Raw genomic sequence first — 26,867 nt, 5'->3', positions numbered from 1 at the left:
ATTTACTCAAATAACTAAGTAATATTATCTCTAAGCTACAAGCGAAAGACCCAAGACTTGGGGAAGATAAAGAATTTTTCCAAAGTCACATAGTAAGTGGCAGAGATAGGGTTTGCCAATTATAAATTGTTATGTAACTTCTTTCCATTAAGCCAGACTGCCTCCCTATTCTGCCTCCCTATTTAAGCTTTGCAATCATAGAAGATAGAACCATTCAAAAAATGTTATCAGCAATACTTTAAGGTGGCAGACTGTTCAGAGATCAACTTGGAAGCACACTATTTCCATAGCCTTAATAATGCATCTGAGGCCATGCGCAGTGGCTCACGCCTGTAATCCCAGCACTTTGCGAGGCCGAGGCGAGCAGATCATGAGATCAGGAGATCGAGACCATCCTGGCTAACACAGTGAAACCCTGTGTCTACTAAAAATACAAAAAAATTAGCTGGGCATGGTGGCAGGTGCCTGTAATCCCAGCCACTCAGTAGGCTGGGGCAGGAGAATGGCATGAACCCAGGAGGCGGAGTTTGCAGTGAGCAGAGATCACGCCACTGCACTCCAGCCTGGGAGACAGAGCGAGACTCCGTCTCAAAAAAAAGGAAAAAAAAATCTGATTTGGCCAAAATCTGACAATCCCTTCAAAAGAGAGCATGGATCAAAGAATTAAACAAAAATGGGAAACAGTCAAGCTGAAAATGAGCCACTCTTCAGTCATCGAATAATATCAGATAAGTTCTAGAAGTAGTATTTTGTTTTGTTTTGTTTTTTTGTGTGTTTCTTTATTCACTCCCTTATTTCAAAGAGAATTTAAGATAGCTGACAAGGATACATAAAATTCAAGATATAAATGAGAAATAGGTGAGGAACAAAGGAACAAAAAGAAAGAAAAGAAGATTAAAATGAACACGTATTGAACTCTGTATAGTTATGATGCAGGTAGCAGATTGGGCCCTAAGCTTTTATGTGTGTTTTCTTTTTCTTTCTTTTTTTTTTTTTTTTCTTGAGACAGTGTCTTGCTGTGTCATTTAGGCTGGAGTGCAGAGGTGAGACCTTGGCTCACTGCAGCCTCAACCTCCCAGGCTTAAGTAAGCCTCCTACCTCAGTCTCTGGAGTAGCTGGGACTAAAGGTATACACCATCACAAACGGCTACTTTTAAAATATTTTGTATAGACAGGGTCTTGCTGTGTTGCCAGGGTTGGTCTCGAACTCTTGGGTTCAAGTGATTCTCTCCCACCTTATGCTTCCAAAGTATTGGGATTACAGGTGAGCCACCACGCCAGGCCTCTTTCCTTTTATATTTGTATGAATTTATGGGGACAAATGTAATTTCGTTAAATGCATAGATTGCACAGTGGTGAAGTCAGGGCTTTTAGGGTATCCATCACCTGAATAATGTACATTGTATCCATTAAATAATTTCTCATCATCCAACCCTCCACCTACCAGCTTTTTAAGGCCAACTTAAAAAGGGAAACCGGAGCAGTTATGAGTCACCATGTGTATATAGTAAAAACAGCCGAATTGCTCAGAACAAACACAGATATGGCTGCTGCCTATGAAGATCAAAGTTACAAAGTTCCATAAGAGGACATTGTATCATGAAAACAACATACTGATCATATAATAACTGACTTTTCTTAAGAGTGAAAGGGGAACTATTATACATTATTCTGGGACAACAGGTATAAACTGGGACTACCTCCCCAAATAAAAATATATGCCTACTTTGCATATAGTAATCATAACTACATGTTTTATGAAAATGTTTTATTATTGCACCCCATAATACAAGCCAATCATTGAACACAAAATAGTACTTTAGTAAAAGCAGCTCTATTTAAGATTAACATATCACGATTGGTTTTAACTTTCAGCTGATCTAGTCAAAAGGTAGATTTTAGAGCACTCTAGGGCAAACTCTAGGGTTCTTCAGGGTCTAGGGAGTTATAATTGGAGTGTCAACCAGCTGTAGGATAACAGTGGATGGTGAATGAACAAGAACAAAATCCATCTATTGCTGAATTTTGTTTCCGACTGACTAACTGGTGGGTATAATGGCATATCCATAATAGTATACTTATTTGATGTCTATGCCATCTGCAGTAGACATTCAACAGATGTTTTTAAACATCAACTGGGCCTTCATTTATCCAACTAATTCTTGCTTGTGTTTGTCACTATGTTGAAAATATTTAGGAAGGTATCCAATTACATTTTAATAATTTCTGAATTCTTGACTTTTATAATGTAAGTAGTTCATTCTTTTTAACAGTAAACATTACTGACTCAAATTTTCCTCTGTCCCTGGCTTCTGGATAAATCCTTTTTCTTGATCTTTTAGTAGAAAGAGCTATTAAAAAATAGTTCATTCAATCAGAGGCTACATTAGTGAAAGTACAGAATTCCAATCAAGGAAACTAACAGTTGAAGGAAGACAACGGGTCTCACCTTTGGTCAGACACCATCTGGTGCAGGTCACTGTGGATGTCTGTTACTAAAGTGGGACAAAACACTGGGCACTAAATGGCAACACTACCATTTCCCATAATTTCCATGCCTCTTTTCAAATTCCCATACCTCAATCCCACCACCCCCTTTATTGCTGCTGTCAGATGACTTGGCCTCCGAGAACACATCAATTACTTCAAATCCCTTCAGATGTATCTGTGTCCAGTTTGGTTAGTGGAAGAGGTGTTCCCTCTTCCTTTTCAAGACACATTCCTCCACTGGATGTCATCTCTTCAGCCTGCTCAGGAATCCTGTTTTATTATTTGTTTACACTCTGTTCTGTATCTTCTCTCCCTTTTTCTAGGTTCTTACTTGTCAACAAAGAAAGGAGGTCAAGTGTCCTTTATCTTTAAATAAACCAGGCCCGCCCTTTGCCCTCCAGCTTCTGCACTATCTCTTGTCTCCTCTTCACACATTCTAAAAAGGGAGCCTCCAGGCATTATCTTCCTTCCGAACTTCCCATCCATGTCTCCAATCTCTTGCAATCTAGTTTCTGGTCCCTTTCACTACTCTGAAACAGCTCTAGCCCAGTGACTTCCTAGTTGCTAAATCCCAAGAACAATTTTCTGTTATCCTCTTAAAGCATTTGTGACTGTTGACTTCTTTTAAAACTTTCTCCTCTTAATCGCTTGAACCCAGGAGGCAGAGGTTGCAGTGAGCCGAGATTGCACCACTGCACTCCAGTCTGGCGACAGAGTGAGACTCTGTCTCAAAAAACAAACAAACAAACAAACAAACAAAAAAACCAACCAAACAAAAAACAAACAAAAAAAAAACCGACAACAACAACAAAAAAACACTTTCTCCTCTCTTAGTGTCTGGGACAGTACTATTTATTGATTTTTCCTCTAATGTGCCTGAACGTTCTTTCTCAGTTGACATTATGAGCTGTGTTAAAAGACAAAATCAACAAATTTAGCTTAAATACTTTAATTGACTTTTATTTGCAATTTTATAATTGAGCAACACTGCATTCTATAAAACAAGAATGAGTGTTCCGATGAGCTGAGCAGAGGAATTGGCTTTATAGACAGAAATAGGCTGAAGAAAGCAGAAATAGAACAAAAGCAGATTGGTTGTTTCAAAGTTACCTTCCTTATAGGGCTAAAATAGAGGGAACTTCTTTAGCATGCCAACTCAAGTAAACGGCCCATTTGGATTGGTTGCAATGAATTTCCTGTTTTTTGTTTTTGTTTTTGTTTTTGTTTTTTAAACTGGCCTGTTTTAGAGTTCAGTTTGATTATGTGGCACCTAGCATGAGTGATTCCATTATAGTTTGGTCTGGTCTGCCGGCCCCAGTGTAGGAGGCTAGTCCAAAACAATGTTTCCTGTAAGTTTTATGTAACACTGATTTGATCATCCCTTAATGTTGGCTGTCCTCTATACACGATAAGCATGATGGCTTCAACTAATACCTGTTGACAAATCCCAAATCTGCAGCTGTGGGCCAGTTCTAGGCTCCTGATCTGAATATTAAAGTGCCTAGCCTTCCTGAAACTCAACGTGTCTATAACTGAACTTACTGGCACCCTCTCCTCCATGCATTTCCCTATGAACTAACGTCATCACCTTTATTCACTTCTTCAAGATAGTCATTTGAGAATTAACTTTGATACTTCCTCTTCCTTTCCTCCTACATTTACATCTAATTGGTCATTAAGTTTTAATTCTCTCTTGAATCAGTTTCCTGCTCTCCTACATCACTGCCCTATTTTAGGACATTTCTCAATAGGAACATAGTAGTAACATTCTAACTGGTTTTCCCACCTTTCTCTTGCCTTCGTCTATCCTACTGCCAGACAGACTTTCCAAAGTTGAAAGTTTAATTGTGCAGAACCTTTTCAATCGTTCCCGATTACCTTCATGACACATTCTTAGATACTTAGGATGGCATCCAAGGCCATTTGTATTCTAGCTTTGCTGAAAGTAGTCAATCTAAACTACTGAAGTCCCCAGATTAACACCATGCTCTCTAACCTCTTTTTGTAAGTTGCCTGTGCCTTTCCCACCCCCACTATTTAGTCCAAATCAACACTGAGTTCAGAGCTCTCCTCCTGTAGAGTGTTTCCTTAGCCTCCCCAACCGCGATTAGGTGCCCCTCTAGTATATTTTCACAGCACCTTGTGTTTACTTCTGTTAGGGCACTGAAATCAACCCTGCAACTGCTAACTTACATGTCTGGACCTCAGCTTTAAACCATGTGAATAATAATACCTAGCATTTGTCGAAAGCTGTGTACTAGGCTTTGTATTAAGTACACTGCATGCATTATTTATTTAATCCTCATGACAAACCTTAGAAAGTAGGAACTAATACTAACCTCAACTTGCAGGTGAAGAAACTGAGCACAGAGTGGTTAAGAAACTTCCTCCATGTTGCAGAATTATATCCTAATGTTTTTGGGAGGCAAGGATCATATACTATATGTGTATGAGGAGAATGTGGCAAAGTCTGGCACATGGTAGTGCTTCAGTAAAGGTTTACAGGTCAAATAAGCGAATGAAGAGCTCAGAGGACAAACCTGTGACAAACAGAAACTAAAAAGCAGCAGATTTTAGTTTAGCATAACAAAAAACTTGGCCGGGTGTGGTGGCTCATGCCTATAATCCCAGCATTTTGGGAGGCTGAGGTGGGAGGATTGCTTGAGCCCAGGAGTTCAAGACAAGCCTGGGCAACATAAGGAGATCCTGTATCTACAAAAGATTTTTAAAAATTTAGCTGGGTATGGTGGCACATGCCTGTAGACCCAGGTACCCAGGAGGCTGAGGTGGGAAGATTGCCTGGGCCCAGGCAGTTGAGGCTGCAGTGAGCCAAGATTGTACCACTGCACTCCGGTATGGGCAACAGAGCAATACCGTGTCTCAAAAAAGTTTTTAAATTAAAAGAGAAAGAACTTTATATTAATTAGACCATCCAATGGAATGGATTTCTCAAAAAACAGGTACACATAGCACTTATACTGAAGAGTATTTATACATTTGCATTTTCCCCCTTGTGAGTAGGGGGTAGTTCAGCTTTTATTTTTATAATAATTTTATTTTATTGCTTTTATTGCTCAGGATCTAGCCAAGGGCTAGAGATGCTCAGCAGTGTTTGTTGAACTGAATTTGTCTGAATTTAAAACCCCTACAAACTAAAAGCGGGCATTTTTAGTATAAGTTTAACTCTTATTGTTCTTTATTTCTTCCCACTATTCTGCATTTCTTTCAAAAGAACTTGGAGAATAAAGAGAGGACAGGAAAAAAGTTTAGAGACTTCATTTGCTGCTAGTAAAATTTCCATTAGAAAGTCAGTAAGTGCAGGGAATGTGTCTTTTTATCACTGTATCCTTAGCCTAGCACATAATAGCCAATCAATAAATACTTGTTGGATGAAACACGCACATATACAGACAGACACACCCAACAGTGTGCTCTTTACTCCCAGATGGGACCCATGGAAATCTATCCCATAGAAGGAATGTCTGCATTAGGTGAGAGATTGGACCAGATCAGTTTTATCACACTGGAAAACTAGTTAAATTATTCACATTGGATCCCAAAAGTGAAAGAAAAGAGAAGAAAAGCACTAAATCACAATTGCCATTCCCAAAGCTGAGGCAAGACTTAAGTAGTAGAAATCTTCCTCAAATACCCATAGGCAAGTAGTGAAAAAACAGCAGGCAGCATGACCTCTGCAGTTCTGACAAATATAAGATTATTTGATTCTCATTAATTGATCCTAAATATCCAACCGAGAGGCTGTATTTCAAGACAGTGATGGCTAGGTCTAGAATTCATTAAAAATTATTCTCAGCAATAAGGATATAGCTATAAAAACAGAGACAGAAGCCTGGGCAACACAGTAAGACCCTGTCTCTAAAAAATGTAAAAAAAATTAGCCAGACGTGGTGGTGCATGCCTGTGGTTGCAGCTACTCTGGAGACTGAGGTGGGAGGATTGCTTGAGCCTTGGAGGTCAAGGTCCTAACACTGTATTCCAGTCTGGGTGACAGAATGAGATCCTGTCTCAAAAATAATAATAAAATAATATAAAAATAGAGAGAAATTATTAACCTAATGGAGTTTATATCATTCTAATGGACTATGGGTGAGGAGACAAGTGATAAACAAGCTATTTCAGATAAGAGTGTCCAGAGAAGGTACCAAGAGGCCAGGAAGTGGCAAAATTAAAGAAACAACATGGTAGTGGTTACATCTTAAAATGCTAGGCTCTGTAGTCATTGGTACTAGTCAATGGGGCCTTAGAGTAATTTTTGACACTAACTTGTTAACACTTCGAAGATCTATTCCTTTCTGAGTGTCCTACTATCTAAATTCCCCATATACGTTGTTTCTAACTGCTCCTGCTTCTTCACTGGTTTCCAGCTTTCCTCTCCTCTGGGCATATAAAAAATGACTAAAATTTTCCGTTTTCAAAAACCATCAACAAATCTGTTAAGAAGCATATGGCAGTTTTCTATCATCTATCTAATTTTTGTTCCTGTTTTATCTCTCTCAAGTCTACCGCTAAACTATTCTAACCATTCATCAGTCTCTCTTCTTCATTCCTTCAGTAAACCAGAATAATCTCTTTTTATATTTACCAATCACACTTCCTCTCCTCATTTAAAAATCCCGATTTTCTTTTTCCTCCATGAAATTGTTCCTAACTTAGTAGAAATAAGGTTAAGCCTTAACATATTAGCAATTATACAATTATAGCCAGGATTTGAAAGTTATGTCATAAAACAGTAAAATATGGAGAACAGGATTACAACTAGATTTTACATGTTTTATATTCAAATTGGTTTATCAATGTTTATATTTCTCTTTAGCTTGAGTACAAGACTTCAAGACACAGACTATTTTTTTGAGCTATATGCCATGATTTCTAGCACAGGCCCTAATTAATATTAGATGTCTTGATAGGCTTCAGATCCAAATGATGGAGATAATTGTCTGCCATTGTGGAGTCAATATATAAGAATCACAAATACCTCCATGCGGTATTATTTTCTCGCAAAGAACCATAAAGACCAATATTTGCTTTTAAAAATATAGCTCTTAAATAAAGGCGTGGTGAATACTCTGGGCACACTGCCTATGTGGTAGCCCTGCTCTGTAAGGAGCAGTTAAAAAAATTAACAACAACAAAAAAAGGCTATCACTCACAGCAAAAAAATATTTTTAGAAGTCCAATGAGGCTGAATGTTCTTTATACCACTGTATGTATATCTTCCAACCTAAACCATTTTCCTCTAGGATACACTTTGAGTAGTTATCACCTCAAATTTAAGCAATACTTTGTACCTAGGGTTCTCAAACAATTAATAATATTCAGAACTTTTTTTCCCGATTTTAAAGATAAATAATATTAGAAATATGAGATCACTCATTCAATATTTCAAAGTAAAGTAGTATAGGCGCTAGTAAGGTCCAGAACTGCTATTTTTGTTTTGGACAACTCTTGTATATTTAAATATTTACTATTCTTAAATATTAACTATTACCATTGTATATTTAAATATTTATATAGTATAAATTATAATAACTGCAAAAGAAAGCATTTAAGCTCTCGGGTTTGATCATATTGAAATAAATATAAATCTGCTTACTTTATGCAAGGAGCATATGAGAAATATCCAAATGTTTTATAACATTTTCCTTTAACTGTAATAAATGACTATGCTGGAAAAAATAATTGTTTTATAGTGCAGGGTCTCAGGGAACATTAATCTCATTTCAAGTAAAGGCATTTTATCTTTTTATAGCTGATTTAATAATCTATGAGTGACTAGATGAAATACCATACACAAATGTGCCTGGCATAGGGTAGGTACTCTGTGCATATGATCAGATCTAAATGTAGAATCTATTCTTTATGGATAAGTCACATGATCCAGGATTTCTTTTGCTCAGACACACAGATGCCATGATTGAATCCAGAGGTGATTATAGCTAGATACCAAATCAATAAACATCCAGACGTGTTCAATGTTTCTCACTACTGTGTGTGTCTGAGCCAACTTTAAAACAAATACTTTTTCTTATACAGACATGCATCACTTAATGATAACCATACATTTTGAGAAATGCATCATTAGGCAATTTTGTCATTATGGAAACACAGAGTGTACTTACACAAACCTAGATGGTATAGTCTACAACCCACCAAGGCTGTATCGCAGAGCCTATTGCTCTGAGGCTACAACCTGTATAGCATGTGACTGTACTGAATACTGTAGGCAACTGTACCACCATGGTAAGTATTTGTGCATCTAAACATAGCTAAACATAGAAAAGGTACAGTACAAATATAATAGTATAATTTCATGCGACCCTGCCATAAATGTGGTCCATAATTGAAATGTCATTATGGGACAATGACTGTATATATTTATCATAAGTGATAGTAGTTTGCAGTTAGTTTCTGTAACACCTACATTCTATCTGGCTCAAGTTCATTAAAAAAAATACAGGCATGCATCACTTAATAACATTTGGCTTACATAAATTCAAAGATGGTTGGCATCTTAGATTTATTTATTTATTTATTTATTTATTTATTTATTTATTTAAAGACAGGGTCTCACTCTGTTACCATGGGTGGAGTGCAGTGGCATGATCATGGCTCACTGCAGCCTTGACCTCTTGGGCTCAAGTGGTCCCCACTTCTCAGCCTCCTGAGTAGCTGGGATTACAGGCACACACCACCACACCTGGATATTTTTATTTTTTGCAGAGATAGGGTCCTACTATGCTGCCCAGGCTGGTCTTAAACTCCAGGGCTCAAGTGATTCTCCTGCCTTGGCCTCCAAGGTGCTAGGATTACAGGTGTGAGCCACCGTGCCTAGCCTATAATGCTTTAATACTCCAGTTAGGGTCAGTCCAAGTGGAGTTTTGTCAAAATATTTTTTACCTAAATAAACATGGACTTTAACAGATGACAGCATTGTGTTTTCATTTGTTTGAGATGGGCCTGCTCTGCTGCCTAGGCTGGAGTAGAGCAGCATGATCATGGCTCAGTGCAGCCTTGACCTCCCAGGCTCAAGCGATCCTCCCGCCTCAACCTCCCAAGTAGCTGGGACTACAGGTGGGTGCCACCATACCTGGCTAGTTAAAAAACTTTTTTTGTAGACACAAGATCTCACTATGTTGCCTAGGCTGGTCTTGAACTCCTGGGCTCGAGCGATCCTCCTGCCTCAGCCTCCCAAAGTGCTGGGATTATAGCCATAAGCCACCATCTTACTTTAATAGTTAATTTTTTTTTTTTAATTACCAAGTAAAGTATGCAACAGAAGCTCATCCTTACTCTCAAAATTGTGTTTCCCTTTTTTTTTTTCTTTAAAGAGATGGAGTCTCGCTATGTTGCCTGGGCTGGCCTTGAACTCCTGGGCTCAAGGTATCCTCCCACCTCAGTCTATGGAGTAGGTAGGACTACAGGACTATAGGCATGTGCCATGTGTTTTATCTTTTAAATTCAGGGATGCAGGGAAGCATGTGATCATCAGGATAAGGAACATAAGAAGGGTCAGAGTTTTTTTTTGTTTGTTTTTTTTAGTTTGTGTTTTAAGCAGCCAGGTGTTTTTTTCTTTTTTCTTTTTTTTTTAAGCCAGGGTCTTACTCTGTCACCTGGCTGGAGTGCAGTGGTGCAATCATGGCTCACTGCAGCCTCGAACTCTCAAGCTCAAGTGACCCTCTTGCCTTGGCCTCTGAAGTAGTTAGGACCACAAGTGCACAAGTGCCCAGATAATTTTTAATTTTTTTTTGGAGATGGGGTCTCGCTGTGTTGTCCAGGCTGGTCTGAACTACTGGTCTCCAGCGATCCTCCCGCCGTGGACTCTCAAAGTGCTGGAATTATAGGCATATTGTGCATGGCCTAAGGAGTCATTTCAAAGAGGCCCCCCATGGCAAAACATCTACTGGAATATGTCCTGTTGTAAGGAAGAATGACCCACACGTACAATATGTTATGAGTCTTGGAAATCGGTCAAGTTCTCTCCATTGTACTTCTGCAATATTCCTCACATCTACTGTTTTCTCATTCTGTTAATGAACGCTTTGCTTCCAGTTTCCTGTTTTGTCATGATAGTGGTTTACTACATTCCTTACAAGTCACCTCCTGTTCTCAACCTCTGTCAAGACAACTGTTTTCACCAGTTGTGAACAAGTAATAATTCTAAAAGTTAAACATACATTTAAACAGTCAAATCTGTATCTATCTGCAATTATCTATAATAGTGTAATTCCCCTTCATGTATTTTCATATGCTTGAATGGGATGGAATTCACTGCAGAAAAGCCTAGGGCCCAGGAATTACACATATCCCTGCACATGTGTATGTCTATCATTTGTGTAGCACAAGAAAAATGACTGAGAATAATATAGCCTTAGGGAAAAAATGTCCAAATCCCAGATTGGCCTGAACACAGCTTTCTGGCTTCTTTTTCACCCTCACTCCCACAAAATGGGCTCATTCAGTGGGCCATTCACCATTCCCAAATCATGCCTTATACTTTTGTGCCTCTGGGCTTTTGAATATCTTAGCCCTACATTCCCCATTAATAGTAACATTGAACATTCTTACTTTAAGATAGACTATTCTTACAAAGCTTCCAGACTCCTCCAGGCAGAGCCAATACCTACATCATACTCCTTGATCATACGATAGTAGAATTACTCCTATGTCCACTCCTCCTTCCCACCACTCACGAACTCCAAAACTTAAGGCACTGTACCTTCTTCAAACAGCTTCTTATCTTAGCACATTGCTTGGCTAACAGTGTTACATCCATGGTAGTTTGAATGGAGATAGAAAAAAAATAACAGCAACTAAACATCTGGTTCTAAAGGATATTAAAGAACTCTCCAGTTGTTTATAAGACTTACTCATTTAAGCTACTGCATGAACATCTAATTTAAAAGGCCGTCAAGGCAGGAAGTCTTGAAATTTCCATTAGTAACACTTCTGTATCAAATAGTCCTTAAAAGTTTTCTTTTACAAAGAAAATTCTCATAAAATTCTACAAAAAGGGTGCTCAAATTGCCAAAATACGAGCTTCATACTACCTATTAAGGGTCCTCTAAAAAGCATGATAATCTAATTAAGAAAACATGTTTTACCAGACATTCTCAATGTGTCCATCTTAAACTGATTTAATGATTAGATAGCAGTATTCTTGCTGGTTTTCTTTTTCTTTTCCTCTAAACTCAAATAATTCCTTCATGTATTTTGTTTCCTATTTGTTCCTGATACTTTATTATAGTTTATGGCCTTCAGTATGGATTAGATCCCCAACTGCAATATACAAAACTTTTTGATTATCTTAAACGCCCCTAAATCTCCAAGGAATCTGCAAATTTCTCTTTCTACTAATAAGAAAGATGGCAAAATTCTCTACATTCCCCATAAACAGGTATCATACTTGATAACCGAGACTTCCCCAAATGTCCTTGCTTCATGGGTCTGAAGACCTATTACTACTTGCACAGCAGTGGAGTTCCTTCATTTTGTAAATGTGTACTTAAATACTCTTTAGCACATCCAGTAAATTCTGAAGAACTCCAAGACGTCTCTGGCAGATGAGGCAGGAAACCTATGGGAAAGCATTTGGAGAAGCTCTATAACGTGAAGTAACAGGAAAGAGTGAGGAAGATGCCGCAAATTCTGGGAAACTATATGAACTCTTGAAAGCAGTGGGAACATAAGTAGATAAATTACACTTTTGGGAGGTAGGAGTTGAGAGTGAAGTAGAAGGCTATGAAAAAAGTTCCAGAGTCCCAGAGGGGTAAATGTTGAAGTGAAATGAAATAAATCAGAATACCCTGACTTCTATACCTCACAGTTTTGAAAGGCTTCATCATCTATGAACAGATCTTTTATAAGGTTAGGTCTACAACTTTTCAACAGATAAAAACAGCTGATCACCATCTTAAATATGAACCTGTAAAACAGTGTCCATTTAAAAATATTCTATTTCTTCCAAGTATAGAGAAAACAAATATGCGTGAAAATATACACGTTATTTCATAATAATTAATTTTATCAAATCAGGAGCATATTAGCTTTGCATTACAAACTGACTCTCCAGAGTTAGATTTATATTAACATATTCAATAATACATATTGAGCATTATATTGGTTATATGCAAGATGGGATTACAAAAAATGAGTACAGACTCTTGTCCTCAAGAAGCTCACACTCTAGTAAAGGATTGGGCACTTTTGGTTTTAGACACGTGTGTTCAATTTTTAACAATATTTAGACCACCATTTTCCAGTATTTTCCTTGGAACACCAATCCTAGTAAAAGGGTAGATTGAGTTAGAAAAGAGAATATACCCAGAGGATAACATAGGAGGACATTAAAGGCACTGAGAAGTCTTGTAGTAAAGAATTTTAACTTTGCTTAACCTGACATTTCTCAAAGTTACGGAACTGCATTTTTTTCTTTTTTTTTTTAACCCAACAACTATAAACAGATCATGGCACATTTTGAGAAATACTGGTTTGGACATGCAATTTAAAAGATGCATTTTTAAATGTTTCCAAAGGCACTGAAACACAAACTTTTAACACCTTTCACATTTTTGGAATACAAAAGAACAAGTTAGTAAATTATTGGGAAAGTATTCTGAAATAATTTGAGGCATGGGGTTAAGGGATACGGAGGGAATAACAAATAGAATAGCTTTCTAAAACCACAGACAACTATCTATAACTGTAAGTTATGCTTTATAAAGACTAAAAATAGCCCTAACATTTTTGAAACAGATGACATATATAATTTTATTAAAATCTGTTTTATCTGAATATATGTTGAGGCTGCTTAAAAAAAAAAATCTTAATCTGAGATAAATTTTACTTCTATTTTTAATTACATGTAGAGGCAAGACATTATATGCTCCGTATTCCATTTGTTAGCATTATCTTTCTATCCTTTTTTCTTTATTTTCTGATACAGGGCCTTGCTTTGTCATCCAAGTTGGAGTGCAGTGGTGCCATCACAGCTCACCATAGCCCTGAACTCGTGGCTCAAGCAATCCTCCCGCTTCAGTCTCCAGAGTAGCTGGGACTACAGCTGCGAGCCACCAGGAATGGCTGATTTTTCTGTAGAGATCGGGGTCTTGCTTTGTTGCTCAGGCTGGTTTTGAATTCCTGACCTCAATCAATCCTCCTACCTCAGTCTCCCCAAGTTTGGGATTACAGGGATGAGCCATTATGCCTGGCCCTTTCTGTCCTTTCCTGAATTTTAAGTTTGTACCTACTCTTCTCTCTTGATGCTAGCTAATGGAAATCTGATATTTACATACTTCTAATTGCTGTTTTCTTAAAAAAACAAACAAACAGCAATATCAAAAGGGGAAAATGTTCCCTCTTCCCTATAGCTGAAGAAAAGCAAATAGAATTCTATTCTATATCATAAAACTGGGTTTAAAAATATTATTTCAAGTAAAATAGTCTTCCCAGACACCTGGATTTCAGTGTTGCTATATTCTGTGAAAAATAATGTAAGTTTAAAGTCTGTAATTCTGATTAGTTGTCTGATTGAATGATTTGTTGTCTTGTTAATAATATTTAAAACAACATTCTGATTCCTGAAAGTTGCCTTTGCAAATTTATTTGTTAAACTGAGAAAAAAAGATTCATGGCACAACCCCTTTCTTGCAAATATATGGTCACACACGTATTTTACTATGTATTATTTCTTATTGAAAGAGTTAAGTCTTGTTTAAATTAGTAATTCGTGCTATGACTAAAACAAAACACTGTATAATACTGAAGAGGGAACTGGCAGCTTGGAGAAAAAAACCAAATCGGCTTCGAGACATGCAGTCTGTTCTTAAGACAAAGTAGTAAAACATTTTGCTTTCTCCATATTCTTCCTAGATGGCAGAAAGTGCTGTCCTCACCTGAGATGATACTTTAACTTCCGAAAAGTCATAAATGACTGATGCTCCTTAAGCTTTTGGGTAGTTCTTGATTGTAGACAATTGTAAAAACAATAAAGATTCCTCGCTTCTGGAGGAGCTAAAATATCTACTCCTTAGTCTCCTCTGCTGTGGATATTACAAAATACTGTTATTGTTACTAAACTAAGGCTGTGGTGATTTCTTCATGTTTATATTTTTAATTTTATTCTTAGTAGAGACAAGGTCTTGCTATGTTGCTCAGGCTGGTCTCAAACTCCTGGGTTCAAGAGCCTACCAAAGTGCTAGGATTATACAGACGTAGGCATGAGCCACTCTGCCTGGCCCATGTGGTGACTTCTTTACAGGCACTGTTGCTCTTACATTTATTAACTGATTTCTTCTGCTAACTCATTCACTTGTTACTATTAAGATCAGGTCACAAACTAAACAGAGAATTAGCGTGATAAATAAAATCATCCGTCCTGGGAGCTCTCTGTAAATATGCAGGTTAATATCATATATGTGTTGTTCATAAGTTTTAGTGATTATGTGTACTTTTGTAGGATGGGTAGAAAACATAACATATTTGAAAGCTGAAACAATGAGTATTGGCAAAAGTCTTCATTGTTACATTTGGAATAGCATTTCGCCTATTTATAGTAACTAGGGAATACACTTTATAAGACAGATTGTAAAAGTAGTTTATAACTCCTTGAGATTTTGTAAAGCATTTGCTACCTCTCCATCTAGAAACAATAGGGAAAGTATAACACCAAGATGGGATTCTAAAGACACTGAAGTGGCCAGGCACACTGTTCATTTTTCTTAAGAAATCTTCAGCAGCAAGGATTGGATTTTGCAGGTTCATGAGTGGAAGACAGAGCCTGAAACTTACTTGCAGGGGCCTTTTTCAAGCCCTCCTGAGTACCTGTCAGATACAAAGGTCCTCTGTCTTGAATCTATGCTTTACGTTTAAGATGTTCATCTTATCTATCAAACAATTTCTTATTAGTAATCTTTGGTTTCTCACAGTGTCTAGAAGAAAAGTTCCTGGACACTTCCTACTCGAGTCACCAGAGTACTTGTACAGCTTACAAATAGTTTCTGGTAGCTGAGACTATCTAGACAGCTGATCAACCTTCTGTCCTAACCCTGGCTTATAAGGAAAATTCAACCCCATGTTTTAGACATGTCCAAAAAGCTTTCCAGATATGCTCCAAATGAGTCCATCATGAAGCAGCTAAACTTTTCAGAAGATAGCATTTAACTTGCCCATCTGTCAGTAAGGTCTTGCCTCTGACCTCATTTTACAGTTCCTAACTAGTAATTTGTCTTCCTTAAATACAGTCTAACTTTTACTTTCATGCATTGAGGATTGGCCTTGGCCACTTCTGAACTGGGTCCAAAGACTACATTAGTTTAAGGCAGATCTACTGATCTGAAAATCTTTATTGAGGGAATCTATTTAGTCACTTTCTTTCTGGAAAATAAATCCTTATCTGAGACCTGTCACTCAAAACAAGAGAAAGCAGGACTGTTGATTTCTCTCATAAAAAAAAGACTGGCAAATGAGCACCATTAGAATGACAGGTGCATGACATTAAGCAAGCACTGGGAGGGCTGCTTCTTGGTTACCTTAGTCTGTTTGGGCTGATATAACAAAATATGATAGACTGGGTAGCTTATAAACCTAATAAATTTCTGTCTCTCAGTTTGGGAGTTTGGGAAGTCCCAGATTAAGGCATTGGCAGATTTGGTGTCTGGTGAGGTCCTGCTTCCTATATAATGGTCTTTTTGCTGTAACCTCACAAGGCAGAAGGGGTAAACCAGTTCTCTGGGGTCTCTTTTACAAGGGCACTAATTCATTAGGGTTCTGCCCTCATGATCTAATCACCTTTCAAAGGTTCCATTTCCTAATGCCTCCATAGTTAGGATTTCAACATTCAGACCACAGCACTACCCTACCCTTCCTGAACTTTCTGGCTTTGTTATTGAGTCTGAATTATAACCTGAGAAGTGTCTACCATCAAAGGCTAACTAAAATGAACTTTACTAAAAATAATGGACCATACCTAGTTATTACTCTTACATTCTTGGCTATGGAAACTCAAAAGTTACAATAACAATACATTCCATAAATGCTGGATCTGTTGTCAATTACAAGACACTAAAGGAGAAACTCCTACCATACCAGTGCCTTTACCTGAATAACATGCACAATGTTTGGACAGCTGGAGGTAAAAGCCTTTCATGTTCAGAGTATGGCACTCATTTGTCACAATAAAATTTTTGGGAAATTATGGAAGTAACTGGTTTACATTTAGCAAGTGATATCCCTGAATTCTTGCACTGTGTTAATGGAAACAGAGCTGCTTATCCTAGGCTGCACTAAAATACTACCTGGCACTTTGATTCTGGGTGAAACCTCCAGCTTTAACTTGTGACTTTAAGAAAAATAGTATGGACCAAGTGCCCTGGCTCACGCTTGTAATCCCAGCATTTTGGGAGGCCAAGATGAGAGGACTGGTTGAGCTCAGTTCAAGACCAGCCTAGGCAACATAGCAAGACGGTGTCTCTACAAAAATAAAAATAAAAAAATTAACTGGGTGTGGTGCTGCATGCCTGTAGTCTCAGCTACTCAGAAGGCTGAGGCAGGAGAATTGCTTGAGCCTGGGAAGGTCAAGGCTGCAGTGAGCCATGATTGTACTCCAGCCTGGGTGACAGAGCCAGAACCCCTCCCTCTAAAAAAAAAAAAAAAAAAGAGAATATGGTTAAGACACCTATTTCATCTGTTGAGCTCATGTTCAGTCATAAATATCTGGCCTGGCTTTTTTAATCTTCCTATACTTCTTAGGGGGAAACAGTCATAACAATCTGATTAAGTGAGGTTACACACAATATAGAAAGACCAAAAATTATTGAAATAAGGTAACAACGGGACAACTTTTCTAAATCTGCTTACTACTGAAAGGATGGCCACGACACTAAGGTCCTACAGAATCACATAGCTTAGCCAGCAAAGGAAGTGTATGTGCTCTTATCAGCAAGGAATGATACCCCTACCTTCCTGGCAATTCGTATCAAAAATAATTTGTCAAGCTGTACCAGACAGAGATAGGACCTTTTTTTTTTTACATAGTGGGTAGCCTTCTATAGGCCCTTTAGCATTTATAAATTGTACAAGGTATTACTGTGAGGCTAAAAAAAGTGAGTCCATTATGTATGTAGCAGTAATATTTATAAAATGTTATATAAGTTGTAGCCTCAAAAGACTCATTTCAGGTTTCTTACTGGTTATTAAGTATCGCACACTGGCAAATAATATGTAAGAATAAATGATAAGAAAGTTCATGCAGATTCTTTATTTATTTTAAATCCAATTTTACTTTTTTAAAAATAGAGAGAGGGTCTTGCTATGTTGCTCAGGCTGGTCTCGAACTCCTGGTCTCAAGGGACGCTCCTGCCTTGGCCTCCCAAAGTGCTGAGATTACAGGCATGAGCGACCCCACCCCACCTCATGCAGATTCTAATTTAAGATAAAATATCACCTGAGAAGTCCTAGACTATATTTGAACTCAGTTTTCCGAATAATTCCCTAAAGAAGAAGGGTCTTTTAGCCTACTCTAATTCTATTTTTATTTTGCTGATTTTCCATCACTTTTACTGATCAATGATTTCTGTTTAAACTTTTATATACTACTCCTTAAATTAGAAACAATTCAGATAAATTTATGGTTTTATGCTTATTTGCTTAGCAACTAAGTTGATTCTAAAAATTGGATTTTTTTAGCAAGACAGAAAGAATGTTTAGTAGAAAAAAGCACTGATTTGGGAGCCAGGAGGCTTATAGTAAAGTGTTTACACTTTAAGAATGAGCTAAATGTATAACTTAAATCAAGTGCATTGGCTTAATTATTGGAACCTCAGTAAAGCATATGTTTTCTCTCAAATATGCCCTTTCCCGTCAGTTCAGTAGGGAGTGGGCCAAAAGGGAAAATCTGAATGCTAACATATATGTAAAACATGATGGGAAACTACCCTCTCCCTTCCACCAAAACAATGCATGGAGTTGTGGATTTTAAATAACAGTAATTATTCATATGAGACTCTATACCAAAAAGGGCACAGAAATAATTCATGTATTACTAATACCTACGGAACAATAGGAATATGCACAGATTAGGGCAAAACTAGCATTTTGTTTTTTTAAAGGTTATGCTACACTGCAGTCTGAAGTAGTATTCTTAAAGTTCAAATTACACATTGGGTCCACAGATAACACACAAAAACTGATTTGGGATAAATGAGCCCTATGGATGATCTCTACAAAAGCAACATCTGGGCCAACACCTGCATACACTCACCAGAAACTGCAGCAAATACAAGCAGAGCAGGTAAGCACAAAGGAGAACAGGAAGATGGCAGTGTAACCTGGCTACACCATTGGAAACATTCTGATGAATGCCATCCATGAACACAAGCACACACTACTACTCACAAAAATGGTAATAAATTCATATTCATCCCCAGGCATTCCCAATTAGTAAAGAATTATATTTGAAGCCTACTTTAAAATAATAGGGGCTGACCATGGTGATTCACGCTTGTAATCCCAGCACTTTAGAAGGCCAAGACGGGCCGATGGCTTGAGCACGCAGATTGCTTGAGCTCAGGAGTTCAAGACCAGCCTGGGCAACATAGCGAGACCCCTGTCTTTACAAAAAATACAAAAATTAGCCAGGTGTGGTGTGGTGTGTGCACTTGCAGTCCTAGCTATTCAGGAGGCTGAGGTGTGAGTCTTGCTTGAGCCCAGGGGGCAGAGGTTGCAGTGAGCCAAGATTGCGCTACTGCACCCCAGCCTGGGCAACAGAGACCCTGCCTCAAAAATATATAAAAAAATACATTAATTAATGTAATCCCCCATCCATCTATTTTCAATACAGGGCAAACCAAAAAGCAGTTCCGTGCATTTAACCTAAATTCTTCTATAAGAATATATTGTATGTAGTTCTTTAAAAATAGATTTTTGCTCATTTGCCGTAATTTTTTAAATTTGATGAATTGAAGTGGTATTCCTTAATTGCAATTTCAAGATGTTTTTCCCTACAGGCCAACAACCCACAAAATAAAATGCCACACCTGAAGCAATCCTCCAAACTTACTATCCGTCATTAGCAAATAGAGCTTTAACCTTTTGGGCATCACAGGGTCTTTAAGATGCCCGTGCCTGCTGAGACCTTCTCCCTAGAAAAATGCAGTAAATACATCTTGTTTCATAGGGCTCATGGACTTGTTGAACACTATACACAGGCCACAAGTAGAATCTATTGTCTACCTGAGAATATACTATTATTTCGAAAGTCTCTTAGGAATTGGCAGCAAGGAGTGTATGTGCAATGGGTACAAATCCACCCAGGGTTTTGTAGTTGTGATATTACTACTATTTTTGGTGGCCTCAACTTTAATGGAGCAGAAAAACAATTGAGGTTAGCAAATAGCAGTGTAAAGGATGGATTCAGCTCATTGGGAAGAAAAAAAAATTCTGCATACCCTGAAGAAAGAGAAGCTTCTTTTCAGTTTCCAGAGAACCAGAAGAACCATCATTTAACTTCTGATTAACTTTGAGTATGATAAGTAGGAAATGTCTTTAAATGGGGTTAAAATTAATAGACATTAGAAACAGAAACTACACTCTTATTTAAGCTATCAGTAATCATTGATGGCTAAATGTTATTAGTATTGTTAATAAGAGGGAAATTCAGTTATAAAAATAGAGCACAATACTCTAAAATTTTCATCTTTGTTTAAAATACTTGGAGGCAGTGTAGTTAAATGCAAAATATTATGTCAGTTATTTTGTACACCTGAAGGACTGTTTATAAATGTTTCTCATGTACATTATCACACAAATATTATTCTAGAATACTTGAGTTCTACATACTACAAATCATGTTAAAGAATCATAGCACCTTTAAAAAATTGTTCATACTGAACTGTTGGATAGAATTTCCCTTAATGTATAGCAATAAGCTTCAACAATTTACAGTGGCTCAGGTTGAATATCTATTTTGATGCTATATATGAAGAGTCTGATATGTTTTCTGACAAAAGCAAAAGCTAAATAAATTATTATTAAGTCAACACTACTGACTCATGTAGTTATTAAGGAAAACTATATATACTTTCATGAAACCTAATTATTACACAGTTTTGCATTTCAGCTTAATTCCTATTTTATTGTTTTGCCAACAAGACTGCCAACTCCTTAAGCATTACAGCTAGTCAAGAATTAAATCTGCATTAAATACAGAATTAATTTGTCTTTGGGGTTTAATTTTTTTTAATTAATAGCAAAGTGCTATGTCAAGAAGAATCAACGTACCAAAAAATTAAAACAGAAAATCAAAATTCATTAAAACAATTTCTGTTTGTTTGCTCAGTAGTATATTTTTTACATTCACTGAACATTGCCTTGCCTTTCCCATAATTAAAAAGTTAATTATTGGAATCATATTTTTTGTAGATCCCAGTTTTCAAACAATGTGATTTAAATGCTTGTTATTAACATTATTACAACACTTTGAGTAACACTGATACTAACACTAAAGTGATGCTGTTTTGTACATAATTAAATTTGTTACCATTCTAAACAGAACTTTAAATTTAACTCTGTGGTAAAGACCCTGCTTAAGTATTGAACCCTCCAGTCTGAATATTTTTATAACCTTTTTTGTTTTAAGAGACAGAGACGCGAACTCCTCGGCTCAAGGGGTCCTTCTGTCTCAGCCTCCTGAGTAGCTAGGACTACAGCTGTGTACCACTGTGCCCAGCTTCATTATAACCTGTTAAAGGTAGCAGTTAAGTTCCTTGAGGGTCAAGTCATTCTCCCTTCCCCCACCTCTTGTCCAAATATTCAAGAAATATTTACTCAGTGATTTAGTAATCTACATTTAGTTACAAATATATTTATTACTAAATATAGATTACCATTAATAAATAGTTCCTTGGTTTAGTATGGTCTCTTAAAGTTTTCAGAAGCTATTAAATACTATAAACTGTGTATAATGAGCACAGTTTTTAGACATCTTTTCAGTGATCAAAACAGAGGAAATGAATAAGAATGGACAAATGTAGCAAATTAAACCCATAACAGTTTTAAAAATTCTGGATTAAACAACCCAAACAACTAATAAAATCAACTCCTTGTCAAAAGTACATCTGGGAATGCTTCTCTAAAAAATATTATTATAATTGCCTAAAATTTAATTTTTTAGTTGTCTTATTAGAAAGTCTTTAATTGAAAATTATCACTTAAAAATCAAACTGGCTTTAATGTACAAAGCATAATCTCCAATATCTACTGAAAATAATTTTTTAAAAAAAATCCCACATTTCTGATTCCTTTTTAAGAGAAAAAAAAAAAATTGAAAAAATCCCCCAAAGCTTATCAGGCTTTTTCGGGCCAAATCATTCAGAAATCTCTCTATAAAAGATTCAGAGTATATTCAGGGCATTAAAATTACCCTACTCTGAAGTAGAATAAACTATTTCCTTATCTTTTAAAAGCTTAGTTATCAATACTACTTAGAATTACCATCAGAGTGTCTGTATTAAGAGTACCCTAATCTGCAGCAGAATAAACTATTTCCTCACCTTTTAAGAGCTTAGTTATCAGTACCACTTAGAATCACCATAAGAATGGGAGGGCTTCATCTAGGATTTGATATTGTAATTAAAATTTCAAATAAGACAAATTAGTCCACATAAAAAAGTACAGCAATAGGTACAGGCAAGAGAAGCCATGAAGGCATTCTCGAATCTCGCCAAAGAATTTTTCTCTAAAATCATCTTTAAGGAAATACCAATTTAACTTCAATAGCCTTGTTTAACGATTCAAACTATTTTTTTAAATCTTAGAATAACCTAAAATCACAAAATTTCTCCACTGAGTTGGCATACCAATTCCTCAATTTAAGTTATTTCAGCTGTTGTAATCATACACCTGATATGCTTGATTTGAAACTGGGTAGTTTTTTAAGGTTTAGTTGAATGAGGGAATTATTAATTTATCACAATTTCCAGACTAATATTAAAACTGATGGTAAGAATGAAAAATTCAAATAAAATAACAGAAACCTCTAATTACGGTGTGCAGCGTTTGCAGTTACAAAAGCAACACTTTCCATTTTTCCCATCATAAGGACTTTGTCACCAAATAGTAAACTATACAAATTGGATTGCAGCAATTTCCACTGTTATTGGTAATTTTTTAATAGGAACACTTTCCATTAATGCTTGAAAACTACGAACTACATTTTATTTTGTATCTTGTCAAATTAGTTGGAGAATATCTATTGTAAAGCTGTCAGCACATCTCTAACATTACTTTGCCAGGATCCACCTGCTCTATGCTGCCCACTACAGGAAATGCAATATGGTAATAAGAAATATAATAGAAGGTTACTTTAGTACAATCTCATAAAAAATATACTCTGACTCTACTTCGATGCTAAATGTGGTGTTCTTGCAAGAGATACAGACTGATTAGTAGCAATCAAATTTATCAACTCTAAAGGACATCAGTAAGAACAGACAGGACCAGAAATTTTATCTTGGTGATCCACATGCCAGGATTGGCGCGGCAGAGGATGGAGTGTGGAACTTAGTGATTGAGGCGCAGCCTGCAGAAATCTCAACTTCTGCGCTAGAGATTAAATACGAGGATCAAAATCAACATAAACTACACCCCTTTTTAAAAAGTCATGTAAACGCAAATGATTGCTGCAACTAGAAAACAACATTTAAAATAAATTATTCTTGTGATGCATATCTGTTTCAACAAACAAACCTTTCCTTAAACCTTTACGTTACTCTTACAAGCAAATACCGTTAATAGCTTACTTTTGTCTTACATTTTTCTAATCACAGGAAAATTGAAACGTAAGTAATCTGATAAACATCAAGTTTTACGTTTATGCTTTTGACCGCAGGGTATACACTGTTAACAATTTAAATTCTATTCATCAGATATACTTTAGGACTCCATTTTGAAGATAGCCTCTTCTACAGAAAAGGAATTTTAAAAAGTCAATTCTCCAGTTTCTCATCACATCTTTTTTTTTTTTTTAAAAGGCTTTTAAACATTAGTATCACTCCAAGTCTTTAGCCTTTGATACTTGCTCTGAAAAGCAAAACACACTATTGTATACGTTAGTGTATGTACACACACACATTAACAGTGACTTAAAAGTGGCAACCGCCTCTTGAAAAGTAAAAATGTCATCCCTCCATTCTGCCCTTAAATGAGAAATAAAGACAATAGATTTGCCCACTGCAGACTGGGATACCAGAAAAGACATTCTAAGTCTAGCCTGAGACAATATTAACCTTCTATCTTAAGTCCCAACTCGGACGACTTAAATTTCAGTGTACGTGCCTCCGTTCCCACTCTTGCCCCATCAGCTCCATCAGCACCGTCATCCCCAGCTCGGATCCCGGCCGCCACCCGCTAGGGCCGCCGGAGTCCACGAATACCGCCCGCTCCTGGCAACCGAGCTCCCCGGTTCCCGGCCGACCGCGAGTTCCTGGAGCAGCAGCCTCCAGGCTTCCCGAAGCCCACGATTCAGGCGAGCGGTGCCGACCGGGCCGTGGACTGTTGCATTTTAAAACTACAGAAAAGTCTCATTGCACGACAGGCGCGGCCGAGGTGGCCCAGGACACCCTCCAAGAGATCGCGGTCAGGTGCCGGGAGCGTGGAAGAGCAACCAAAGCCACTAAGGCGCCGCGGCAAGTCCCCGGAGCAGTCACCTCAGCTTTCCGTTCTCCCTCTAGTTATTCCCCACAGGCTTCTGGCGCTTCCTTCGAGAAAATGAAAAACTAAAAACGCGTAGAGGTGGAAGTCGTTGGCATTTTCCGTTTAATGTGATCCCCCAGGCTCCATCCCTTAAGTGGGGTTTCCAAACTCGGATGCATCCTCAGCAGAGGTTTTCCGTGTTGACAGATCTCTCACCTCCCACAAAATGGGGCCGGGGAGGCGGACGCTGTCTCATCTATGGGCGCCGCCATTTTGTGAGGCGGCGGCGGCGCGGCGGCAGGAGCCCGGGGTGTGTATAATGGTTGAATAGAATGACCCCCCTCTAGGGAATCCCCGGCACTGACGGTTACGTAAGGGGCTGTGCGCAAGTGCGGCGTTTAGGGAATCCGCACAGCCCGGGCCACGCAGCTCCGAGCCCACATCTCCACTCCCCCTAAGAGGACGGGTGGGGGAAGGGACAGCTGACCGAGTGTTCCTAACAGCAGTCTCACCCCTAGTCTCCCGCGGCCGCCGAGCTTCTCCACCTCCCCGAGCCGGGTCTCCGCCCCTCACAGGCTTCCGAGACACTCACTGGCCCTGGGGTGTCAGGAACTTCCTAGCCACAACCTTATTCCGACCCCACTTAAGAGACAAACTTTAGTTGGGAAATAAGTCCGTTTCCTAGAGTGAGCACCGGAAGCACGCTGCACTATATTACATAATTTTTCACCTCCAAAGCAATGTTCCCATTGGAACGACTACCTGAAATAACCCATCCAGACCCTTACTACCCTGTGACCTTGCGTTAGGCAGTGACTTTGCCCGTGGTGGCCGTCACTAAAATGGGAATAATAATACGCTTCACGTACTGTAATCTTAACATTTGTAGCAAAAAGCCGGCTCCAACACCCTTCGTAAATGCAAATTTAGGTGGTAGTATTTGTTGAGATGTTTTGACTATCATTTAAACAAAGGATTTTTTTAACTTTCAAAAATATTTTAAACAAGGATTACATTTAAGACATTTGAAAGCAAGGAAAAATGTTTTATTCGATATTTATTTTAAATGCAGCAATCTTGAAGAGACCTTACTATAAAAATGTAAACGTTAATTATTGTCGAAGTTCGCCAGATTGCTTCCCAACCAGTTTAGTTAGCTTGCATAACTTTGGTCATAGAATAATCCAGTTTGATATGTGAAGCCAACCAGCGGCAAGATGTATTAACAGCATTACTCTATTTCCACAGAACTAGGACAGACAGTTCACAATGTATTTAACGTATAGTTTGCTAAAGTTAGCGTGTGGATAATTCATAGAAAATGTGCTAACCAGGCCCCAAAATACTAGCATAAGGCTCATAAAAGCCGATTCCTTTAGACTTTACAAAAAGAGAAGGTAACACATTGACTTTATTCCGATCTGTGAATGTTGCGTAGCGTGAGTAGCTGCCCCGGTGAGCTTCCTTTCCCTTCAGAGCGCCACACCGATTCTATCGGGCGGGCGGGGACTCCGAGGCGGCCCTTCTAACAGCCGGGCCGGGGACGCGAACATCGCCTCCACCCCTAACCCTGGAACAACCGGTAGTGGCCGTTTCCCCGCGCCGCCCCCCTTTCCGCCGGCTTTGTGTGTGTGTGTGAAATGTGCGGCACATTGCAGACGAACCCTAAGCCCGGCGAGCCGAGTCTATTGTTCCCCGCGAGGAGCTGCCGGGGCGGTGTGGAGCCAGGCGCAGTGCCGCGGCCGGCCCTCGGGGGTCGCTGTGTGGCACTGGCTGCCGGGCCGTGGCGGCGGCGCTGGCGGCGGCAGAGAGGGAGGCTGGCGGGTAGGGAAGCAGGCGGGCGGCGCGCAGCGGCTCAGCTGCCGCCGGTGCTTCTGCCTGGGGACGCCCCGGCCTCCGCGGCCGAGGCCGCGCGTAAATGTGTGCGAGGGCCCCGCGGAGCCGGGGCCGAAATACACGCTGTCACCCCGCTTTCCACAAACCACCACACAGACCTCCCCCTCCCCACCCCCAGCCCCGCCTGCCCCAGCCCCGCCGCCGCCGCCGCCGAAACTCTTGGGCCTCCGGCAGCCCAGACCCCTCACCATCAGCTCGCCTTGCCCCTCGCCCGCTCGCGCGCCCCCGGCAGCAGCACCATGTTGAATCGCGTCCCCGGGCTGAGCCGCCTCAGCCGGCGGCGCTGAGAGGCGGGCGAGAGCCGGGCCACGGGGAGGGAGGGAGGGAAGGAAGGGGTGGGGGCCGCGCTCGCCCCGCGGCTTCGCGCGGATCCGGCAGTCGCCTGCCCCTCTAGTTTCGCTCCGATTTCTTTAAACTTTTTTAGAAATTCCCCTCCCTCCTTCCCTCCTCTCCCCCTGGCCTCCTGCTCCCTCCTTCCCCTCCTCCTCCTCCTCCTCCCCCTCCCTCCCTCCCTCCCTGCGCCGCCGCCGCCGCCGCCGCCGCCGCCGCCACCGCCGGCCCATGACTGAGCCCCGCCGCCGCCGGCCGAGGAATGGGCTCCGGGCTCTGGTAGGAAGCGCTGGGAGCGGGGGGCGCTTTTAAAACACCGATCTGGGTTTTTTAAAAACCTCCTTTGAAAAAATAATGGCAAACTCGACGGGGAAGGCGCCTCCGGACGAGCGGAGAAAGGGACTCGCTTTCCTGGACGAGCTGCGGCAGTTCCACCACAGCAGAGG

The 26,867-nt window shown here is 39.2% G+C and overlaps 2 protein-coding genes across 2 annotated transcripts in view; one reads left to right on the top strand and one right to left on the bottom strand.

Moving 5' to 3' along the window:
- Positions 1 to 968: 968 nt before the first annotated feature.
- On the bottom strand, positions 969 to 26,654 carry LOC139356489 (collagen alpha-1(I) chain-like). Its single transcript, XM_071070580.1, has 2 exons — positions 26,614 to 26,654; positions 969 to 26,499 (listed from the first exon to the last, which is right to left on the bottom strand). The coding sequence occupies exons 1-2, from the start codon at positions 26,652 to 26,654 to the stop codon at positions 25,881 to 25,883; spliced, it is 660 nt and encodes a 219-aa protein (XP_070926681.1). The 3' UTR covers positions 969 to 25,880.
- Positions 26,624 to 26,867, top strand: part of LOC105470091 (AT-rich interaction domain 2) — a 187,103-nt gene continuing 186,859 nt past the window's right edge. The window contains exon 1 of the mRNA XM_011721841.3: positions 26,624 to 26,867. Coding sequence (XP_011720143.1) covers positions 26,776 to 26,867 — 92 coding nt within the window. The 5' untranslated portion in view covers positions 26,624 to 26,775.

This window comes from Macaca nemestrina, chromosome 10, assembly GCF_043159975.1.
Source record: "Macaca nemestrina isolate mMacNem1 chromosome 10, mMacNem.hap1, whole genome shotgun sequence".
In the NCBI taxonomy this organism is placed as follows: Eukaryota; Metazoa; Chordata; class Mammalia; order Primates; family Cercopithecidae; genus Macaca; species Macaca nemestrina.
This window is presented reverse-complemented; position numbering and strand designations above follow the sequence as displayed.

Coding starts and splice junctions, on each gene's coding strand:
- LOC139356489 (XM_071070580.1), bottom strand. CDS start 26,654: ATGGGCCGGCGGTGGCGGCGGCGGCGGCGGCGGCGGCGGCG. Junction 26,500..26,613: donor CGGCGGCGGCGGCGGCGGCG/GCGCAGGGAGGG, acceptor AAAAGTTTAAAG/AAATCGGAGCGAAACTAGAG.